Below are 19,520 nucleotides of genomic sequence, written 5' to 3'. Positions count from 1 at the left end.
GTTGTGCTGGTTGTAGGAGCTGAGGATGTTCTGCTTCTAGGAACTGGGGTTGTGCTGGTCATGGGAGTGGGGGTTGTGCCAGTGGTAGGAATGGAGGATGTGCCAGTTGTAGGAGCTGAGGTTGCACTGGTTGTAGGAGCTGAGGATGTGCTGGTTGTAGAAGCTGAGGTTGTGCTGCTTGTAGGAGCTGGGGTTGTACAGGTTGTACGAACTGGGGTTGTGCTTGTTGTAGGAGCTGAGGATGTGCTAGTTGTAGGAGCTGAGGTTGCACTGGTTGTAGGAGCTGAGCTTTTGTTGGTTGTAGGAGCTGGGGATGTGCTGGTTGTAGGAGCTGAGGATGTTCTGCTTGTAGGAACTGGGGTTGTGCTGGTCATAGGAGTGGAGGATGTTTTGGTTGTAGGAGGAGAGGTTGTGCTGCTGGTTGTAGGAGCTGGGGTTGTGCTGATTGTAGAAACGGGGTTTGTGCTGGTTGTAGGAGCTGAGGATGTGCTAGTTGTAGGAGCTGAGGTTGCACTGGTTGTAGGAGCTGAGCTTTTGTTGGTTGTAGGAGCTGGGGATGTGCTGGTTGTAGGAGCTGGGGATGTGCTGGTTGTAGAAGCTGAGGTTGTGCTGGTTGTAGGAGCGGGGGTTGTACAGGTTGTACGAACTGGGGTTGTGCTTGTTGTAGGAGCTGAGGATGTGCCAGTTTTAGGAGATGAGGTTGCACTGGTTGTAGGAGCTGAGCTTTTGTTGGTTGTAGGAGCTGAGCTTTTGTTGGTTGTAGGAGCTGAGGATGTGCTGGCTGTTGGAGCTGGGGTTGTGCCGGTTGTAGGAGCTGAGGTTGTGTTGGTTGTAGGAGTGGAGGATGTGCTGGTTGTAGGAAGTGGGGTTGTTCTGGTTGTAGAAGGAGAGGTTGTGCTGGTTGTAGGAGCTGAGGATGTCCTGCTTCTAGGAACTGAGGTTGTGCTGGTCATGGGAGTAGGGGTTGTGCCAGTGGTAGGAGTGGAGGATGTGCCAGTTGTAGGAGCTGAGGTTGCACTGGTTGTAGGAGCTGAGGATGTGCTGGTTGTAGAAGCTGAGGTTGTGCTGCTTGTAGGAGCTGGGGTTGTACAGGTTGTACGAACTGGGGTTGTGCTTGTTGTAGGAGCTGAGGATGTGCTAGTTGTAGGAGCTGAGGTTGCACTGGTTGTAGGAGCTGAGCTTTTGTTGGTTGTAGGAGCTGGGGATGTGCTGGTTGTAGGAGCTGAGGATGTGCTGGTTGTAGAAGCTGAGGTTGTGCTGGTTGCAGGAGCGGGGGTTGTACAGGTTGTACGAACTGGGGTTGTGCTTGTTTTAGGAGCTGGGGATGTGCTGGTTGTAGGAGCTGAGGATGTGCTGGCTGTTGGAGCTGGGGTTGTGCCGGTTGTAGGAGCTGAGGTTGTGTTGGTTGTAGGAGTGGAGGATGTGCTGGTTGTAGAAGCTGAGGTTGTGCTGGTTGTAGGAGCTGGGGTTGTACAGGTTGTACGAACTGGGGTTGTGCTTGTTGTAGGAGCTGAGGATGTGCTAGTTGTAGGAGCTGAGGTTGCACTGGTTGTAGGAGCTGAGCTTTTGTTGGTTGTAGGAGCTGGGGATGTGCTGGTTGTAGGAGCTGAGGATGTGCTGGTTGTAGGACCTGAGGTTGTGCTGGTTGTAGGAACTGGGGTTGTACAGGTTGTACGAACTGGGGTTGTGCTTGTTTTAGGAGCTGAGGATGTGCTGGTTGTAGGAGCTGATTTTGTGCTGGTTGTAGGAGCTGGGGTTGTACAGGTTGTACGAACTGGGGTTGTGCTTGTTGTAGGAGCTGAGGATGTGCCAGTTTTAGGAGATGAGGTTGCACTGGTTGTAGGAGCTGAGCTTTTGTTGCTTGTAGGAGCTGAGCTTTTGTTGGTTGTAGGAGCTGGGGATGTGCTTGTTGTAGGAGCTGAGGATGTTCTGCTGGTAGGAATTGGGGTTGTGCTGGTCGTAGGAGTGGAGGATGTTCTGGTTGTAGGTGCAGAGGTTGTGCTGCTGGTTGTAGGAGCTGGGGTTGTGCTGATTGTAGGAACGGGGTTTGTGCTGGTTGTAGGAGCTGAGGATGTGCTAGTTGTAGGAGCTGAGGTTGCACTGGTTGTAGGAGCTGAGCTTTTGTTGGTTGTAGGAGCTGGGGATGTGCTGGTTGTAGGAGCTGAGGATGTGCTGGTTGTAGAAGCTGAGGTTGTGCTGGTTGTAGGAGCTGGGGTTGTACAGGTTGTACGAACTGGGGTTGTGCTTGTTGTAGGAGCTGAGGATGTGCCAGTTTTAGCAGATGAGGTTGCACTGGTTGTAGGAGCTGAGCTTTTGTTGGTTGTAGGAGCTGAGCTTTTGTTGGTTGTAGGAGCTGAGGATGTGCCGGTTGTAGGAGCTGAGGTTGCGCTGGCTGTAGGAGCTGAGGTTGTGTTGGTTGTAGGAGCTGAGGATGTGCCAGTTTTAGGGGATGAATTTGCACTGGTTGTAGGAGCAGAGGTTGTGTTGGTTATAGGAGCTGAGGATGTGCTGGTTGTAGGAGCTGGGGTTGTGTTGGTTGTAGGAACTGTCATTGTGCCAGTTCTAGGAGCAGTGGATGTAGTGGTTGTATGAACTGAGGTTGTGCTGGTTGTAGAAGGAGAGGTTGTGCTGGTTGTAGGAGCTGAGGATATACTGGTTGTAGGAGCAGAGGTTGTGCTGCTGGTTGTAGGAGCTGGGGTTGTGCTGCTGGTTTTAGGAGCTGAGGATATGCTGAATGTAGGAGCTGAGGTTGTGCTTGTTGTAGAAGCTGAGGATTTGCTGATTGTAGGAGCTGAGGATGTGCTTGTTGTAGGAGCTGAGGATGTGCTGGTTGTAGAAGGAGAGGTTGTGCTGGTTGTAGGAGCTGAGGATATGCTGATTGTAGGAGCTGAGGATGTACTTGTTGTCGGAGCTGAAGTTGTGCTGGTTGTAGAAACTGGGGTTGTTCTGGTTGTAGGAGGAGAGATTGTGCTGGTTGTAGGAGCTGAGGATGTACTGGTTGTAGGAGCTGGGGTTGTGCTCTTTTTGCCTGCGGTTTTGTGAGTTGTCCCAGGTGTGGCAGAGGAGGTGGTCCTTGTTCCGCAATGGTCCTTCATCTCACAGCACAGGATCCTGATTTCATAGTTGTAGCAGATGGGGGGCTGCTGATTCTTGTTCCAGCAAATCAGCCCCACATTTTTGTCACAGATCAAGTCTTGCCCCAGAGCCTGCAGTGGGGTGTTGGGGAACCACTCAGCCCGGCACTCCACATTCTTGGGGTTTGCACAGAATTTATATCCTTTGGATCTCAGATTCTGAAAAGTGTCAAAATCTCCACTGTTTCTTCCTGACCCGGGGTAGCTGCCATCAATCCACTTAGTCCAGGTGCATGATTCTTGTAAACAGGTGACTGGGATAGGCTCAGATGAGGTTACCTCCGTGGGCACCAGGGTTGTGGTCCACACAGAGGTTGTGGTTGAAACTGTGGTTGAAACTGGCGCTTGGCTGGGAGTTGAGTGGGTTGTTTTCTCAGTTGTCAAGCTACCTGGGGCAGATGTAGAGGTACCTGGGACAGATGTAGAGTTACCTGGGACAGATGTAGAGGTACCTTGGGCAGGTGTAGAGGTGCCTGGGGCAGAAGGAGTGGTACCTGAGGCAGATATAGTGGTACCTGGGACAGGTGTAGAGGTACCTGGGACAGATGTAGATGTGCCTTGGGCAGGTGTAGAGATGCCTGGGGCAGAAGGAGTGGTATCTGGGGCAAAAGTGGAGGTACCTGGGACAGGTGTAGAGGTACCTGGGGCAGATGTAGAGGTACCTTGGGCAGGTGTAGAGGTGCCTGGGGCAGGTGTAGAGGTGCCCGGGGCAGAAGGAGTGGTACCCCAGGCAGATATAGAGGTACCTGGGACAGGTGTAGATGTACCTGGGACAGATGTCGAGGTGCCTGGGGCAGAAGGGGAGGTACCTGGGACATGTGTAGAGGTAACTTGGGCAGGTGTCGAGGTGCCTGGGGAAGAAGGAGTGGTACCTGGGGCAGGTATAGTAGTACCTGGGACAGGTGTAGAGGTACCTGGGACAGGTATTTTGCTAGTAGTAGAGACTGTGTATGGGCCAGATGTGGTGACAGGGGCTGAGGAAGCTGTACCCCCTGTCAGCACAGATGTACCCCCGCGGGTTCCTGTCATGGGCTCTGTTTCAGTTGTGCTGAAGGTTGTAGGAGGGGTGCTAGAGACGCAGGCCCGGGGGGAGCAGCACAGGACCCTGATCTGGTAGTTGTCACAGTGCCCAGAGGTCTGGTTCCTGTTGTAACAGATCAGCCCCACCGTTGGGCTGCACTCCACGTGCGGCCCCAAGACTGCGAGCGGCACGTCGGGGGCACGCTCAGCTCGGCACTCTACAGCCCTCGGCACTTGGCAAATCTGGTACCCGTGGGCACGGAGGTTCTCCAACGTGTCGAAGTCACCGCTGTCTCTGCCCTGTCCCGGACGGCTGACGTCCAGCCACAGCGACCACTGGCACTCCTCCCCACAGGGGACCGGAGTTGAGGGCGAGACAGAGGCTGTGGGAGGCGTCGGTCCGGGGGATGTGCCCGGGGTGGTGGCCAGGGCTGTGCTCGGAGTGTGTGCTGATCTTTCAGAAGGGCTGGGGTGCGTGCCGGGAGGAAGCGTCGAGCTCACGACTGAGGGCAGGAGAGAAAGGGCAAGCATCGGGGCCAGGGCTCCCCGCATTCCTTGAGGACACCCCCTCCAGGCCTGCCCCTCCGTCAATGTCGGCTGCCTAGGGATTTCACCACATCTGTCTGCCTGTCTGTCTCCGCTCACGATGGAAACTTGGGAGAGAGGGCACCAAGCGTCTAGGATGTGCCCACAGCTGGCAAGTGTAGCGCTCACCACAGCTGAGTCAAGAGGTGAATTGAGCTTGTGTAAGAGAAGCCTGCTGCCCGGAATAGGAAGCCAGAGGTACAGGGGCTCTTCACCCTCTGGGGAGACTCTAATAAGGCCCTAAGGCACCCTTAGAAGAGGTGAGGACTCAGGTGAGTGGCCATGGTGTGGCACAAGGCAATGGGACAGCAGTGGATCTGGGCAGGGCTTCCCCAGCTGCACTTCCCATGGTCCTCTTCCTGGGAACCAGCCTGGACACCTTTGCTCTCAGCCCTGAGAGCACAACTGGGGACGTGGGTCCTGCCAGGGAGCCTCGAGGAGGCTGGCCCTTCCTGGCTGCAGGTTGACTGGCACAGGGAAGAGCCCTCTGTCCCGTCCCGGCTCCTTCCTGACTCTTAGGGCCGGGGTGAGGGGCAGCCCTGCCCGTCGGCACCCAGCGTGCCTGCCTTACCGAGCGGGGGGGTAGAGAAGGAGAAGGTGGTTTGGGGGGTGGAGGGGGTGTGGCTGCAGGCATCAACCCTCCTCTCAATGGTGCCGTTGGTGCCACAGCGGGCGGAGATGCAGCCTCCTGTGCCATCTGTCGTGTGGTAGATGACCTCCCCGGGACGGAAGCGCCTCCCATCGTAGATGCAGACACAGGCTGTGGGTAGCAGAGGGGCCAGGTGGTTAGGAGACCGGGGCACAGGCGGACACCCGAGACCCCGGGCGCAAGGCGGGCTGCCCACCGCTCACCCTCAGCATCGTAGGTGCACTGCACGCCGCTCTCGGTGCAAATGCTGGCGATGGAAGGAAGGTAAGTCTCAGGGTGTAGGGCATCCTCCAGCCTGTGCCAGGGGCGGGCAGGCAGGGGAAGCCCCACGGGGGTCCCTGGGGGCCACGCCTCAGCCCCAGAGGTCACACCTTCTAGGGGAGACCTTCCAGTCAATGACCGAAGGAGGCAGTTCGAGCACGGCCCATGAGCCCTGTGGACCCTCTGAAGGCCATGTCCTCTCCAAAGTGTCTTCCCAGGGGTCCTTGGGTGGCGTCACAGCTCAGCTTCCCCTCTGCCCCCTCCCTTCACCTCCAGACCCCCCACCCTCATCCTACATAAAGGAAGGTCCCCGTTGGACCCCACAGAAAACCCAGGCAGGGGGATCCTCTGCCCCTGGAGGAGGGAGGCCCTGCTGGGGGATGGCCACATGGGGCTTTTCCCTGATGGTGGCGGCCAGGCAGATGCCCCACGTGCTCCAGGGTCCTCGTGGCTCCAGCCAAGCGACTCACCAGGAGAGGCAGTTCTTGTCCGAGGGCACCGCAGAGCCTGGCCGGTAGGACTTGCCCTGGACGCGACAGGGTGGCGGTGGGGTGGGGGTTGGGCATGAGGCCACACATTGCATCTGGTCCTCGTCGAAGATAGGGGCCTCTGATGGGCACGTGGGGTAGCAGCCTGCGGGCCAGAGAGGCCTGAGTCCCAGCCAGACCAACCGCCGGCCGCCTCAGCTCAGTGCCCAGCCCTGGACCCCGCCGTGCCGCAGGGAGCTAGAGGCTACGGCCACAAAGGCACGTCGAGGGGTCAGGAGGGGTCCAGCCTGGCCAAGGGTCCCAGGATCCCCAGGACAGACCTCGGCCCCGACCACCGGGTCCCCAGCACAGCCCCTCCCAGACCAGCAGGGCAGCAGCCCACCTTCCAGACCGCGGACATCGTGCAGGCACTGGCCGCGGGGGTTCCGGCAGGTCCTCAGGCAGGGGGCCCCACAGGGCTGGTAGTGCCACTCGCACTGGCCCTGGGGGTTGTAGTAGTCGCAGAACAGGGCTGCAGGCAAGGGAGCGGGCTCAGGGCCAGGCGCTCAGCCCAGGGGGCCCCGCGTGGAGTGCCGCCCTTGGAAGGACAGCCCGGGGCGCTCCCCCGTACCCCCATCCTTGACCAAGTCCTGCAAGCTGTTCTAAAGACATGTCCCTCCTCTGTGCCTCCCAGGTGTGGCCTCAGAGGGCGTGGGCCTAGGATACCCGTGAGCGAGGGGGGGGGAGGGGGTCTGGTTGGCTTGTCAGGGACACCCACCCCCGAAGGCAGGCTCCGTGGGGGGGCGGCTCTGCTGACCTCCTTCAGGCCCTTCCTCCCCCCACCACCTTCAACACTGCTCTTGTCACCCCCCACCGTGTCCCCGCCCCGCCCTGATGGACACATCGTGCGCACTCACGGCAGACGTCCGGGGTCCGCCAGGACACGCACACGCCCACTTCGTGGCAGGCCTGGGCGTAGGCGGCCACGGCCGTGCAGAAACACTCACAGTCGCCCCCCGCGTCGCAGGCGCACGCGTCGCTCACGCAGGCCTCGTAGTACCTGGCCGGCTCCACCTGCGGGAGAGCGTGGCTTCAGACGCCAGGCCCCGCCGTCCCCTGGGCTCCGGGGGATCAGTGCGGCTTGGTGTCGGCCTGGGCCGGTCTCCCTGGAGCTTGTGGTCCCCCAAGGCCGGCCAGACGGGTCCTCGTGGCCACAGCTGGCCCTAGAGGGTGGCAAGGGGCCACCACTGCCACCATTTCTATCCCTTCCCCCCCCCACCCCAGCGCCCGGAGGAGTGGCCCCCGTACGTGGGTGTGGCAGGCACCGAAGGCGGCGCCGTGGATGAGGCTGCACTGCTTCTGGGCCCAGGACTTGCGGTACGGGTTGGCGGTGCAGGGGTCCTTGGGGGCCTGGGCGTCCGGGCAGGACGGGGAGAACTTCCAGCTGTTGCCGAACTCCAGCACGTCGCCCACCACCGACTGGCTCCGTGTGGTGAAGTCGTTGAGGCCGTTGTCGTCGAAGTTCCCGCACAGCCCGCAGACCCTCCCCTGCGGGCGCAGAGGCGGCACAGGCTCAGGGCACACACAGGAGGGGCCCCGCGACCCCACCCGCACCCCCACCCCTGCCCCGGGCAACCCCACCAGGCTCTGAAGTCTCCGGGGGGGGGGGGGGGTGCGGCGCACAGGAGAAGCCGCCGTGTGGCTACGGGGTGTCCCCCAAAGGCAGGCTCAAGTCCTGACCCAGGACCACGCGCGCGGCCCAGAGTGGAAGGAGGGTCTCTGCGGATATGCTCGCATTAGGATGAGGGCGCCCTGGGCCGGGATGGCTGAGCCTGTGGCTGGTGTCGGTACAGGACGAGGGACACGCGGAGTAGAGAGAGTAAAGGGACGTCGGAGGCAGAGGTGGGGGTGATGGGGCGCCGGGGCCTCAGAAGCTGGAGAAGGCAGGAAGGACCCTCCCCTCGAGCCTCCAGACGGAGCGCAGCCCTGGGGCACCTTGATGGACTTAGTGTCCTGACAACGAGAGAGGGGTCCCCAGTGCAGGGCCATTCCTTCCAGCAGCTACAGGGCCCGGACACGGCCGGGGGTCGCCGATTGTCTCCTCCTCGCTGACTCTGTCTCTCTCTCTCTCTGTGTCTCTTTGTCTGTCTCTGTGTCTTTCTATTTCTCTGTCTCTCTCTCTGTCTCTTTGTCTCTCACTCTTTCTGTCTCTGTCTGTCTCTTTACCTCTCTGTCTCTCTCTGTGTCTATCTCTCTGTCTCTCTCTTTGTCTCTCTGTGTCTCTGTCTCTCTGTCTATCTCTCTGTGTCTCTCACTCTGTCTCTCTGTCTCTGTGTCTCTCTTTATGTCTCTGTCTCTCTCTGTGTCTCTCTCAGTCTTTCTCTGTCTCTGTCTCTTTACCTCCCTGTCTCTCTGTGTCTCTCACTCTGTCTCTCTGTATCTCTCTGTCTATGTGTCTCTCAGTCTCTCTCTGTCTCTCCATCTCCCCCACCCACACCCCTGTTTCCAGCCGGGCCCTGGTCGCGGGTGAGGGCAGCGTCCGTCCTGGGCAGGGTCTCACCTTGAACGCGGGGCTGAGTCTGAGGAAGATGCTGGTACCCTTGTCCCACAGCAGCACCAGGCCGGCATCCGTGTCCACCACCAGGTAGATGCCCATCTGGCGGATGGAGTAGGGCGGCAGCTGCCCCTGCTCCTTCTCGATTACCTCCACGTTCCCGTCACTCAGCTTCAGCGCGTAGCTCTGTGTGGGGCAGGCCAGTGAGGGTCTGGGTGAGGATCCCGGCCCCCTCCCGAGCAGGTCCACGGCCCCGTGGCCCCGGCCTGGCCCGGCCGTGGGAGCGCGGCCTTCCTGGGGGCTCTCCGCCCGCCCCTGCCCCGCTCACCCCCAGGAAGATCTTGATGGCCTTGGAGCAGGTGGTCCCTGTGGTGCCGCAGGGAACGTTCTGGGTGACGACACGGAAGCCGTCCTGGGAGCTGCCATTCCCGCCGCAGTGCTCCTGGAGGAGGAGACAGGGAGGCCAGGCTGGGGCTGAGTGTGCACCCCGGGGCAGAGCAGCAGGCCTGCGGGCGGCGGGGGAGCTCGGCAGCCGCGTACCTGAAGCAGCGTGTACTCACAGTCCCCGCTGAAGCTGTAGCGCTGCCCGTCGAAGGTGAGGTAGTGGCCGTCGCCGTACACCGCGCAGGTGGCCAGGCAGGGCTGGTCCGTGCACTGCCACACCCTGCTCTGACAGGTGCTGTGGGGAGCGGCACGCATCAGGCCCAGCCTCCCTCCCAGAGGCCCAGCTGCCTGCCCAGTGTGGGGGGGGCTGCGCCTCCCACGGCAGGGGGCCCTCCCCCAGATGGGGCCCCTCCCCCAGATGGGGCCCCAAGCACCCTCTCCCCGTACCAGGTGTTGCAGCCCACCCGGATGGTCTGGCCCGGCTGGTAGCTGGCCTCATTGTGCACACAGGGGCAGTCGGACACAGGGATGCAGCCACCGTCACCACTGGCCACCAGCCCATTGGGACACACACAGCCGGGCATGCACTGGGAGCTGTACTGTGGGGAGAGCAGACACAGCTTAGTGGACCCCCGGGGCCTACAGTGGGGCCCCAGGGACAGCGGACCAGCCACCCACAGGCAGGTGCCCATGAGGGCCAAGCAGGTCTGGGGTCACTGGGGTCTCTGGGGATACTTACACAGTCCATGTCCAGGGTGTGGCAGCTCTTCTGACAGCCGGCCCCGGCGGCCCCGGGCGTGGCGTTGCGGCACTCAACGTAGATCATGGGTGGGGCACAGACTGGGGAGGGAGGGGACCGTTCAGGGGACCCTGATGCCACCCGCCGGGCCCGCCAGAGGGACGTGTTTCCTGATGGCAGGGACCGACCGCCCAGGGTGCACGTGTGCGTGGGGGGCCGTGTACCCGCCCAGCCGACCCCTGCCAGCCTCGCTGACTCGTGGGCATCTACCCGTGTGCTTACACCGCTTCATGCGGACGTAACCAGGGGCCCTCCGTCCCCCCCGCCCCCTGGCTCACCTGGAGCAGGGGTGTAGCCTCCGATGCAGGTCAGCGTGCCCTGAGTGCAGGTGCTGCGAGGAGAGAGCGGTCAGGGCGTCCCCCAGCCTCACCCACCCCGCCCGCTCAGCATGGGCTCTTACCAGATGGTCCCACTCTCGTGCAGTGACTCCCCATTGGGGACCACGGAGCCCCTGTGGTAGCAGGGGCAGCTGGCGGCTGACACACACTTGCCCGTGTCGTCCAGGAAGGTGCCGTCGGGGCAGGTGCAGCCGTCCACGGGGACAAAGCTGATGCTGCAGGTGACGTCCTCGTCACTCCGGGCCCGGCAGGTGGGCTGGCAGGTGCTGATGTTGTAGCGGTAGGTCAGCGACTTGGGGCAGGTGGCCATGGGCTTGGCTGCAGGATGCCGGGGGCGGGGCGGCACTCAGGACAGAGCCGGCAGTCATCCCCCGGACCCCCTGGCTCCCCGGTTCCTGCCAGCCCCGGCGTCCTTGATGGGGTCCCGGCGGCGCTGGCCTGGGCACTCCGGCCTCTGAGCCCAGCGGAGGGACACTCACCGCACACGCCGTCCCGCCAGCCGCTGAGCAGCACACCCCTGGCGGCGCAGGCGCGCACATAGGAGGACAGGGCTGCACACATGCAGTCCTCGCTCTTCTCGCAGTTGCACGTGTCGAACAGGCAGTTCTGGCGGGGGGGGGCATCAGGCCGTCAGGGAGCCCAGCCCACACGTGGCGCGCACCCCCCGCACGGCTGCCGGAGCCCCTGCCTCGCCAGCACCCCTCCCCGAGCTGCACAGGGGCTCCCACTCCCTCAGCAGAATGTGCACAGAACATCTTGCCGCCGTGCCCCCAGGCCAAGGCGGGCAGTGCGGGAGGGACCAGGGCCCCTCGTCTCTGTCACACAGCCGTTCAGCCCCGTGTGGTCAGCCTCAGACGTCAGTTTCTCCTGTGCACCCTGGGGCCAGTGGGCTACTCGCTGTCTGGGTGTGGGCCCTGGGCCTGGGCAGGAGCACAGGACAGACTAGGACCGCTCAGTGGATGCGTGAGTGAGTGAGTGGGGGCAGAAGCCGGAGCCGGAGAGACCGGGGGGGCCCAGAGGCTGCCACCACGGCCTTTGGGACCCTGAGGGTGGCCACGTGGCCCCAGGGCAGAGGCGGGTGGGTGGCACTACCGAGTAGTAGGTGCTGGGGTTCACGGCGGCATGGCACTGGGAGAAGGAGCCGTGGGCGTCGGTCAGCCGCGAGCACCAGTGCTGAGCGTACTTCTCTGTGGACAGAGGAGGGGATGGGTCAGCGGGGCTGGACGGTCACGTCAGGCGGGAGCTGCATCGAGGTGAGCGGCTTTCCTTTTACCCTGAATTCCTGACGCTCCGTCTAAAGCCGTGCCGGGTGTGAGCAGCCCAGCTCCTTCCCGAGCCCCCCAGCCTGGTTGCGGGTGGGAGGCAAGGGGGGCGGAACTCCACTCCCCACACCCCGCGCCCTGAGCCTCTCCTCCGGGACGCAGCACGGCCGGAAGGATGATGCGGGTTGTCTGCCTGTTTACCTACCACCTGACCCCCCTCCAGGCCGGGAGGACGGCGGAGCTCATGGCCAGACCTCTGGCCCAGGGGGCTGCGGACACACGTACCGTTCTCCACGCTGAGGGAGCAGGGGTCCTCGAAGCTGTTCTTGACGTTGGGGCAGGCGGCCTGGGTCTTCCAGGTGTTGGCGAAGGCGGCGGCCGTGCCCTCCACCACACCGCTGATGGTCCGGAAGTCGTCGGCCTGGTTCTGGTTGAAGTTCCCGCACAGGCCTGGGGGCAGGGGGTGGAGGGGGGTGGTGAGGCCCCTGTGCGACGGGCCATGGAGGGTGGGCTTGGGTGACGGGAGGAGACCCTCTTACCGCAGGTCCGCCCCCGGAGCTGGGGTGCCAGCCTCAGAAACACCTGCATGATGGGCATGAGCTGGATGTCCAGCTGCAGGCCCAGCTGCGTCTGGGCGATGATGAAAAAGGTGGAGGGTCTGAAGAGCGTGACGTTGGCTGCGGACACAGGGGACCAGGTCTCAGTGGGCGTGAGGGGCGGGGCCGTTGGGGGGGGGGGGGCAGGGCAGGCGCCCTCACCTGCCGAGAGGGGCAGCTGGGTGTAGATCTGGTTCACAAACACCTCCCCGCTGGCCCTGACCACGACGACCTGGAGAAGTACATGGTGGGGTTCATGACGGCCCCCCCCAGGGCAGGGGAGGGCTGATGACCTGGGGCCCCCGCCCCCAGGCTCAGCCTGCTCGGCTAAGCTTTCCTCAAGAACTGCACTTTTTTTGGCAACATGAAAACCAACGAGATTTACTAAAATAAAAAGTTGACTTCAGCAGAGAAGTTTCCTGGCCTCGTGGGGCAGGTGTGGAGGCCACGTGCCTGTCCCTGAGCTGCTCCCTTTGGGGACCATCACTGAGAAGACCCACAAGAGCTGGAGGCAGGAAGTCAGTGGGAAGGTCCTCAGGCCATGCCCGGGCCACCTGCTGCCCACGTGGGGTCAAGGGCTCGGGCAGAGGTCACTTGCCGTGAAGGACACCCCCAGCCCCGGAGTCTGCACTCACCGTCTGCTCCCCCAGCCCCGGGCCCCAGGGTCTGCACTGACCGTCTGCCCCCCGTCCAGGCTCAGCGTCAGGCTCTTCAGGCAGGTCTCGCTGTCGGTCAGTCCGCACCTGCGCAGCTCGGCCAGCACGGTGAAGGCACTGCTGTTACAGGGCTGGAAACACAGGGCCCCACACAGAGCTCAGAGGCCCCCCGCCTGCCTCCTCCTCCCCTTGCCCCCGCCCGCCAGAGCTGGGGCGCTTTCCTGGAGAACTCGGCCTCGGGGACCCGAAGGTGGCCCCAAACATAGCACCGACACGCAGCCCAGACTAGGGAAGGGCACGTGGACCCACGGCCTGGAGGCCGCTGTCCGCAGAGGACCCTGGGGCTGGTACCTTGGCCAGCACGTAGCTGCAGTCCCCATGCACCATGTACTGCTTCTCGTCGAACGTGGAGAAGTGGGCGCCGCCCAGCACCGAGCAGGTGCCTGGGCACGGCACCTCCTGGCAGCTCCAGAGGCCTCCCGAGCAGGTGCTGAGAGCAGGGAGTCACCATGTGTCTGCTGGCCCCTGGGAGCCGCTCCCCCCACAGATGGCAGGTAGACAGGGGTCTCGCCCAGGCCCGCCTGCATCACCACATAGACTGGAGCCCAATGGCGCCTGCCCGGAGAGCCACCACGCGGCACCCAGGCCACGGCCCCCAGAGGGGTCGGCCTGGGCACATCCACGGGGGCCAGGGAGCAGGGGCGGTCCCAGGGCGTGTCCAGGGGGTGGGAAGGGCCGGGCCCGGGTCCTACCAGTTGGTACAGTCTGTGGAGTAGCCAGTCCCGGGAGTGTAGGTGGCCCCGTTGTACACACAGGAGCACTGGGGCACCGAGACGCAGCCAGTGTGGCCGATGTCATCCAACACCGTCCCTGCAGAGGCAGGCAGGCCGTGTGGCCGGTGCCAGACTGTGTCGACCACGGGAGTGTGTGGAGTGGACTGGCCCTCTGCCCGCGGTGGCCCTGCCCTAGAGGGGTCCTCAGACCCGGGGCCCAGGGACGCCCCGCACTGGGTCAGAGGGGCCTTCCTTCCTGAGCACTCCCCACAACACATCTGTGTGCCTCTAGGGGGCCAGCGTGGGTGGCGCTCCCTCACCCTTGGGGCAGAAGCAGCCGGCGACGCAGTGGTCCTCGCACAGCTGGGAGCGCTCCGGGTTGGAGCAGGTGTCTGCACAGGGTGAGCCGCACTCCCGGTACTGCATGTTGAGGGGGCACGTCTGGGCTGTAGGGAGGAGGACGGGGCCCGCGTCACATCGTGCCCCTGCCTCCGGCCCCAGGCAGGGCGGTGCGGCAGGGCCGGGGCCCCGTGGGGCACTCACGGCAGAGCTCGGGGCCCCGCCAGTCCAGGGGCAGCCCCCCGGCGTGTGTGCACTGGCGGGAGTACTCGGCGAGGGTGTGGCAGAGGCAGCTGGTGAGGTTGGCCTGGTCGCAGTGGCAGAGGTCGTGCCGACAGGGCTCCAGGTAGCTGCTGGCGTCCACCAGGTCAGCGCAGCCCGAGAACAGCTCGCTGCCCAGGAGCTTCTCGCAGACACCCTGCGGCGAAGCCGGAGCCCTGGCTCAGTCCCGGCTCTGGACCAGCCCTGTCACAGCCCCTCCTCAGCTCAGCCCCGGGGCTGCGGGAGCAGGAGCCCCACCCCGTTCACTCCGGGACTTACAAAGTCGGTCAAGCAGTCCATGGGGGCCTCAGGGACAGGGTCCTGACAGTGCTCCGTGGGACCGTCCATCTTCTGCAGGTTCCCAAACTCGGTGGGGGTCAGCTTGACATCTGCCGGAAGCACAGTGCCGGGCTCTTTACAGGCTCCCAGCACCCCCTGGCTCTGGGTGTCCTGGCTATGCCCGCCTCCCCCGTCCACACTGCCGAGTTAAGTGGCAGCTACGCAGGACTTTCTGGGAGCTTGGAGGTGACACGAGGAACCCCCAGGCGTTCGGAGCTGCACAGCCGCGGGCTGAGGCCCGTGAACCGACACTCTGCCGGCCCGGGGCCAGCAGCCCCGTATGGCTAGGCTCTGTGTGGGGCTTCACGGGCCTGGCAGAGGGGACCCCGGGGTCAGTGCTGCGGCGGGTGTGGGTCACATGAAAGGCCACTGCTTGGTGGCAATGCCTCCAGGACCAAGAAGCAGAGACAGGGTCTGGATGGAGACAGGCCTTCAATTTCCGGGGCGGGTGTGCGCCGGGCACCGAGAACAGGAGGCGCAGTGGAGGGGGCCCCGTTGAAAGTGTGCGCTGTGTGGGATGGGGGAGCGTGCACACGTGAGCGCCCGCCATGCGTCTGTGTGTGCTGCGGCACACCAGAGTCTGTGCACACGTGCACTGCGCGTGTGCATGGGTTGGGACTGGGGCCTCTGCCTAGGACCCTGGAAGGCAGCTCCCAGGGAGCACAGGGACGGAGCGGGTGGGGGAGGGTGGCGCCCCGAGGCTTACTGTGCGAGAAGAACTCATTGAAGACGGGCACCCCGTTGAAGTCTCCGCAGAGCCCGCAGGTCTGGTTGGCGTACTTGGCGTCCAGCTCCAGCTGCAGCAAGAAGATACCTCAGACGCCAGCTGCGCCAGGGACGCCCCAGAACCAGAGGACAGATGAGGCTCCCCGAGGGGGCGGGGCTGGGGCTCCTCTCAGAGGACCACCCCCCACTGGCTCCACACAGTCGCGACCTGGAGCAGGGGTCTGTCTTGGACGAAACACCCCCCACACCAGGGTCTCCATCGGGGTTGTTGATCCGGGGGCCCCACTAGCATCTAGGCCCCCATCCTCACGGCTGTGGGGCGGGGGGGCCTGGCCTTCCCGCCCTCCTCCGCCCGCGCACTTCCTTCCCGCCCTCGGGAGGCTGTCGGGCTGGAGATGCGTGCCGGGTCCCCCCCACCCCCGGCCTCACCAGGAGGCTGTCGTCCTCGTGCCACATGAAGACCAGGCCTAGCCTGGCTGCCACCTTCACGTAGCCGCTGCTCTGCTCAATGAGGACCCCGGACTGGCTGAAGGGCAGCTGAATCCTGAGGAGAGAGGGCCCAGCTGAGGCGCCTTGGGGCACAGGGGACAGACAGCAGAAGTCTGGACCTCAGGCAGGGAGGGTCCCTCCGGTCACCTGTGTGACAAGGCCACCGCACCCACCAGAGCCTGGAGCTCTGGCTCAGAAGAACGAGGAAGGGCCACCTTCCAAGGGTGGAGTGAGAGCCTGAGCCCCCGGGTGGGGTGGGGGGGCTGCGCTTGGGAGCCTGGTGGAGGGTGTCGTGCCCGGCCGCACTCTTGGGACGACCCCTCATCCCTCCCTCGACGGCCCAGAAGCATCCTCGCCGTTGGGGGCCCAGACTCACAGGCGGCAGTTGACCAGGACGGAGCTCTTGGTCAGCTCAACAACCATGCCGTCCAGCTTCATGGTGACCCTGCTGGGTGCGGTGGCGTTGGGGCCTGGGCCGCGGCGGAGCTGGACGTTGAAGTCCTCGTAGGCTGCGCCGCAGTGCACGGAGAAGACGTAGTTGCACAGCCCGGAGAAGCGGAAGATGTCGCCGTCGAAGGTCTTGTAGTGGAAGTCACCCCAGGTGCTGCACACGCGCCCGGCGTGGGCCACGTTCAGGGCTGAGGGCCACAGGGAGCAGGGCCTTCCTGAGGGCGCCGAGGGTGGGGCGCCCTGCTGCCTGCCCCCGACGTCCTGAAACCTGGGCCCCTGCGCACCCGGGAAGCTGTGTCCCCTCTGCCCTGCCCCCGCGGTCTGACGAGGCAGAGCTCAGCCAACACAGCCCCCCACCTGGCCTCTCGGGGTCTCACCTCGCACCACGGGGGCGGTCCTCGGAGGCGGGTGGATGGCCACCCCACGGAGGGAGCTGCCTGTGGAAAGAGGGGCGGGTGAGGCGCAGCCCCCGGCCCACCACCCACACGCAGCTCGGCCCCCCCAGTGGCTCTAGCCACGCCACAGCTGCTGGCCCCCCGAGACGACCCTGGACTCCGCCACGCCCGCGACACCCCCGCCAGGGTGAGCGGCGGGAGCCTCCAGGGGCACCAGCAGAGGAGCCAGCCGCCCGCTCTCCCCCCGCGCGGCCCGGAACGCTGTTTGCACGCGGGGACTCCAGGCTCCGGAATCTCAAAACTGCCTGAACCAACGTCAGCAGCTCCGAACCAGCCCTCGGTTGCTGCCGTCAGGCCCAGGTGGCCTCCCTGGGAGCCCCGTGTGGAGACACGCAGACCGCAGACCGAGGCGGCTGGGTCTGTCCCCGAGCCTCCCCTTGCTCTGGGGCGTCAGCCGTGCGGGGGCTGCCCCTCCCCCTCCCCGCCTCCACTGGCGTGTCAGGAGTCAACCAGGGAGAGGGGATGTCCTGTGAGCTCCCAGCCCGCCTGTCGCCCTGTCTCAGCCACACCAGCCTGCAAAACCCAAGGCGCGTGGCCCCTCAAGGGCTCTTTGCCCACTGGGGTAGGGCGGGGGCTCTAACAGGTAGGGGGTCCGCTCACTGCCAGGCCCCTGGGGGGCAGGAGGCAGGTCCGGGTACCCATAGCCGAGCTCTGCTGAGCCGTCCCGGGTCTAGCCTGTGGGAAGCGGAGAGGGAGCTGGGCCTGAGCCGGACGAAGGCAGGCACGTCCCCCAGAGGGAGGCGTGGAGGGAGGAGAGAAGGGCCGGATGGTGGGGTTCTCTGTGCGGACAGGGGAGCCGGGAGGGTATCTTCCAGGAAGCCGAGGGTCCCCACTTCCTTGACCATCCCTCCGGTGGCCCTGTGAGCGTGTGGGGGCCCCCGGGCCTGAGCTGCTCTGCCCAGTGGCCATTCCTTCGTGCACTGTTCACGCAGGCCTGAGTGTCCCCCAGGGCCCCGCCGCTGGGCCCTGCTTGGCCGTGGGGGGAAGGCAGGCAGCACCCACGCGGGAGCAGCCCGCCTACTGAGGCAGTAAAGTCGCGGGTCTGCTGCCGCTGGTCCAAAGGCAGCCAGGGCTCCAGAGGAAATCTCAGAGCCGCCTGGGGATCTGGGACCGAGAGTGGGGACAGAGCTGCACCCAAAATGGGGTGCTCAGGGCCACTGCACATTTGGGGGCGCAGCACCGTGAAGGTCGGCAGGCAGGGGGGACGAGCAATGTCTCGATCTGGAGGCCACCCCAAGAACCTGATTTCTGGGGTCCTCAGAGGCCGTTCCAAAGGCGCAAAACGTTGCCAGACGCCAGCTTGCCGTGACCCTGTGCAGAGCGCTGTGGCAGGAGGGCAACCGGCATTTCCCCCGGGGTGGGGGGCACGGACCCTCTCCTGGAGGCGGGGGCTTATCCCGGGAGCACAGCTTCTACCCTCACAGGGCTCTGTCCCCATTGCCCCGCTCCCCTGGGACAACCTGGACACATCCTCGAAGTGTGTCCAGGGCACATCCGGGGGGCAGCCTCGCCCGAGTGCTGGAGGGGCAGCTTCCCAGTTCTGGGACTGACCAGCAGCCGCAGGAGGCTGGGGACCGGGATGTGGGAACCGCCTGGGGCAGCGGGGACCTTGGCTGACCTGTCGTGGTCCCCGAGCTAATGGATGCTGGGGGGCTGCCCTGCCATTCCAGGAGCCTGGGAGCCACTCTCCCTCTTGTAGGGGCCAGCCATACCCTGGGAAGCAGATGGGAGGGGCCTCCCATCACACCCTCCACTCAGGACTGAGCCCACCGTAGAGGTCCAGACAGGGGAAGTGAGCCAGTGACCCAGGGACGCACAGGGGGGTGGGGTGTCCCAGGGGCAGGTGGGCAGCTCTGCCAGGTTGGCCCAGGGGTTCAAGAGTCTGCCCAGACCAGGCCTGGTAGGGCGCAGAGGGCAGTGAGCAGCAGGGAGGCAGGTGTGGACGAGACCCTGCAGCCAGGGGATCAGAGATGCTGGACCACTCCCACCCCCTTCCCCCACATGGACCCCCCAGCCCCCAAGAGCCCCTCCCCAACCCTGCAAGCTGGAATCTGCTGAAGCAGCAGCCAAGCTGGAAGACCTGTTCTCGGACACGCTCGGCTTGACCAGAGCCCAGGACGAGGCCTCCAAGCTGCCTGCTGCCCGCCCAGGGCCGGGGCCACCCTAGGATTTGGGGGCCACAGGGGCTCCGGGCCACGGTCAGGCCAGCCCAGGAAAGCCAGCACGAGCCTTACCTGTGTTCTGGGCACAGGCCAGAGTGAGCGCCAGGGCCAGGGCCCAGAGCGGGGCCAGCTTCCTCCGGCCGACACCCATGGTGTGGGGGGGAGAAGGCCCAGGGCAGCCTCTGAAGAGGGCTCTGCGTCTGCAGGAGCCTTTTGTAGTCCCAGAGCTGGCTCCAGCCCCGCCAGCCTCACGTGGGAGGGCGGGGCAGGGCCTGTGGTTCCCCTCACCTGGTAAACAGTGGGCACTGGCTTCAGGCTGAAGACAGGCAGGGATGGGAGTGCCTGCCAGGTGGGACGCGGCTCGTGAGGTCCCCCAGTCCGGCCTCAGGCTTCCCTACGCCCCTGCCCCAGGACCTTCCCTGGACACTTCCTTGAAGCCAGATCCCTGCGTTCCTGGCATCTGGAGAGGCCCCTGGCATCTTCCCTGCTGCTGGGGCTGCTGGGGCCGGCCCCACCCTCGCAGGAGAGAGGTTCAGGGGGTGGCACCCCCAGTGACAGGACGCTGCCCGGCAGTGCAGCCCCCAGACCAGCGCTGCCTGGGCGCCTGCCTGTGCTCCGCCGGGTGGGGGACCCAGGCCAGCTCCCATCACACGTGGGCCTGTGGCCTCGAGGGGCAGGGGTGGCTGCGCCCACTGAGCTGGGGAGATGCCGACTCAACCAGCACAGAAACTGGCCCGGCGGTCTTGACCCCGCTGGGCTCTGGCTGAGAAAGCGCCCTGGTGTGATGTACACCCGGCCCCAAGCCGTGGGCGTGCAAGCCC

The 19,520-nt window shown here is 64.4% G+C and overlaps 1 protein-coding gene across 1 annotated transcript in view; it reads right to left on the bottom strand.

Annotated features, from left to right (window-relative positions):
* MUC5AC (mucin 5AC, oligomeric mucus/gel-forming) overlaps window positions 1-18,850 on the bottom strand; it is a 35,685-nt gene extending 16,835 nt beyond the window's left edge. The window contains 35 exon segments of the mRNA XM_057726989.1: window positions 3,083-3,483; window positions 3,566-3,712; window positions 3,755-3,922; window positions 4,007-4,065; window positions 4,137-4,657; window positions 5,311-5,499; window positions 5,592-5,635; window positions 6,120-6,282; window positions 6,520-6,648; window positions 7,034-7,190; window positions 7,425-7,664; window positions 8,677-8,856; window positions 8,999-9,112; window positions 9,211-9,349; window positions 9,502-9,653; window positions 9,794-9,894; window positions 10,132-10,184; window positions 10,254-10,509; window positions 10,671-10,797; window positions 11,284-11,378; window positions 11,739-11,903; window positions 11,993-12,130; window positions 12,212-12,281; window positions 12,726-12,836; window positions 13,057-13,195; window positions 13,458-13,575; window positions 13,799-13,924; window positions 14,022-14,235; window positions 14,358-14,467; window positions 15,124-15,214; window positions 15,573-15,687; window positions 16,009-16,270; window positions 16,460-16,519; window positions 17,138-17,212; window positions 18,772-18,850. Of these exon segments, the coding sequence (XP_057582972.1) occupies window positions 3,083-3,483; window positions 3,566-3,712; window positions 3,755-3,922; window positions 4,007-4,065; window positions 4,137-4,657; window positions 5,311-5,499; window positions 5,592-5,635; window positions 6,120-6,282; window positions 6,520-6,648; window positions 7,034-7,190; window positions 7,425-7,664; window positions 8,677-8,856; window positions 8,999-9,112; window positions 9,211-9,349; window positions 9,502-9,653; window positions 9,794-9,894; window positions 10,132-10,184; window positions 10,254-10,509; window positions 10,671-10,797; window positions 11,284-11,378; window positions 11,739-11,903; window positions 11,993-12,130; window positions 12,212-12,281; window positions 12,726-12,836; window positions 13,057-13,195; window positions 13,458-13,575; window positions 13,799-13,924; window positions 14,022-14,235; window positions 14,358-14,467; window positions 15,124-15,214; window positions 15,573-15,687; window positions 16,009-16,270; window positions 16,460-16,519; window positions 17,138-17,212; window positions 18,772-18,850 (5,308 nt within the window).
* Window positions 18,851-19,520: the final 670 nt, after the last annotated feature.

This window comes from Hippopotamus amphibius, chromosome 3 (assembly GCF_030028045.1).
Source record: "Hippopotamus amphibius kiboko isolate mHipAmp2 chromosome 3, mHipAmp2.hap2, whole genome shotgun sequence".
NCBI lineage: Eukaryota > Metazoa > Chordata > Mammalia > Artiodactyla > Hippopotamidae > Hippopotamus > Hippopotamus amphibius.
The sequence above is the reverse complement of the archived record's forward strand: the minus strand, read 5'-3'. Positions and strand labels throughout refer to the sequence as shown.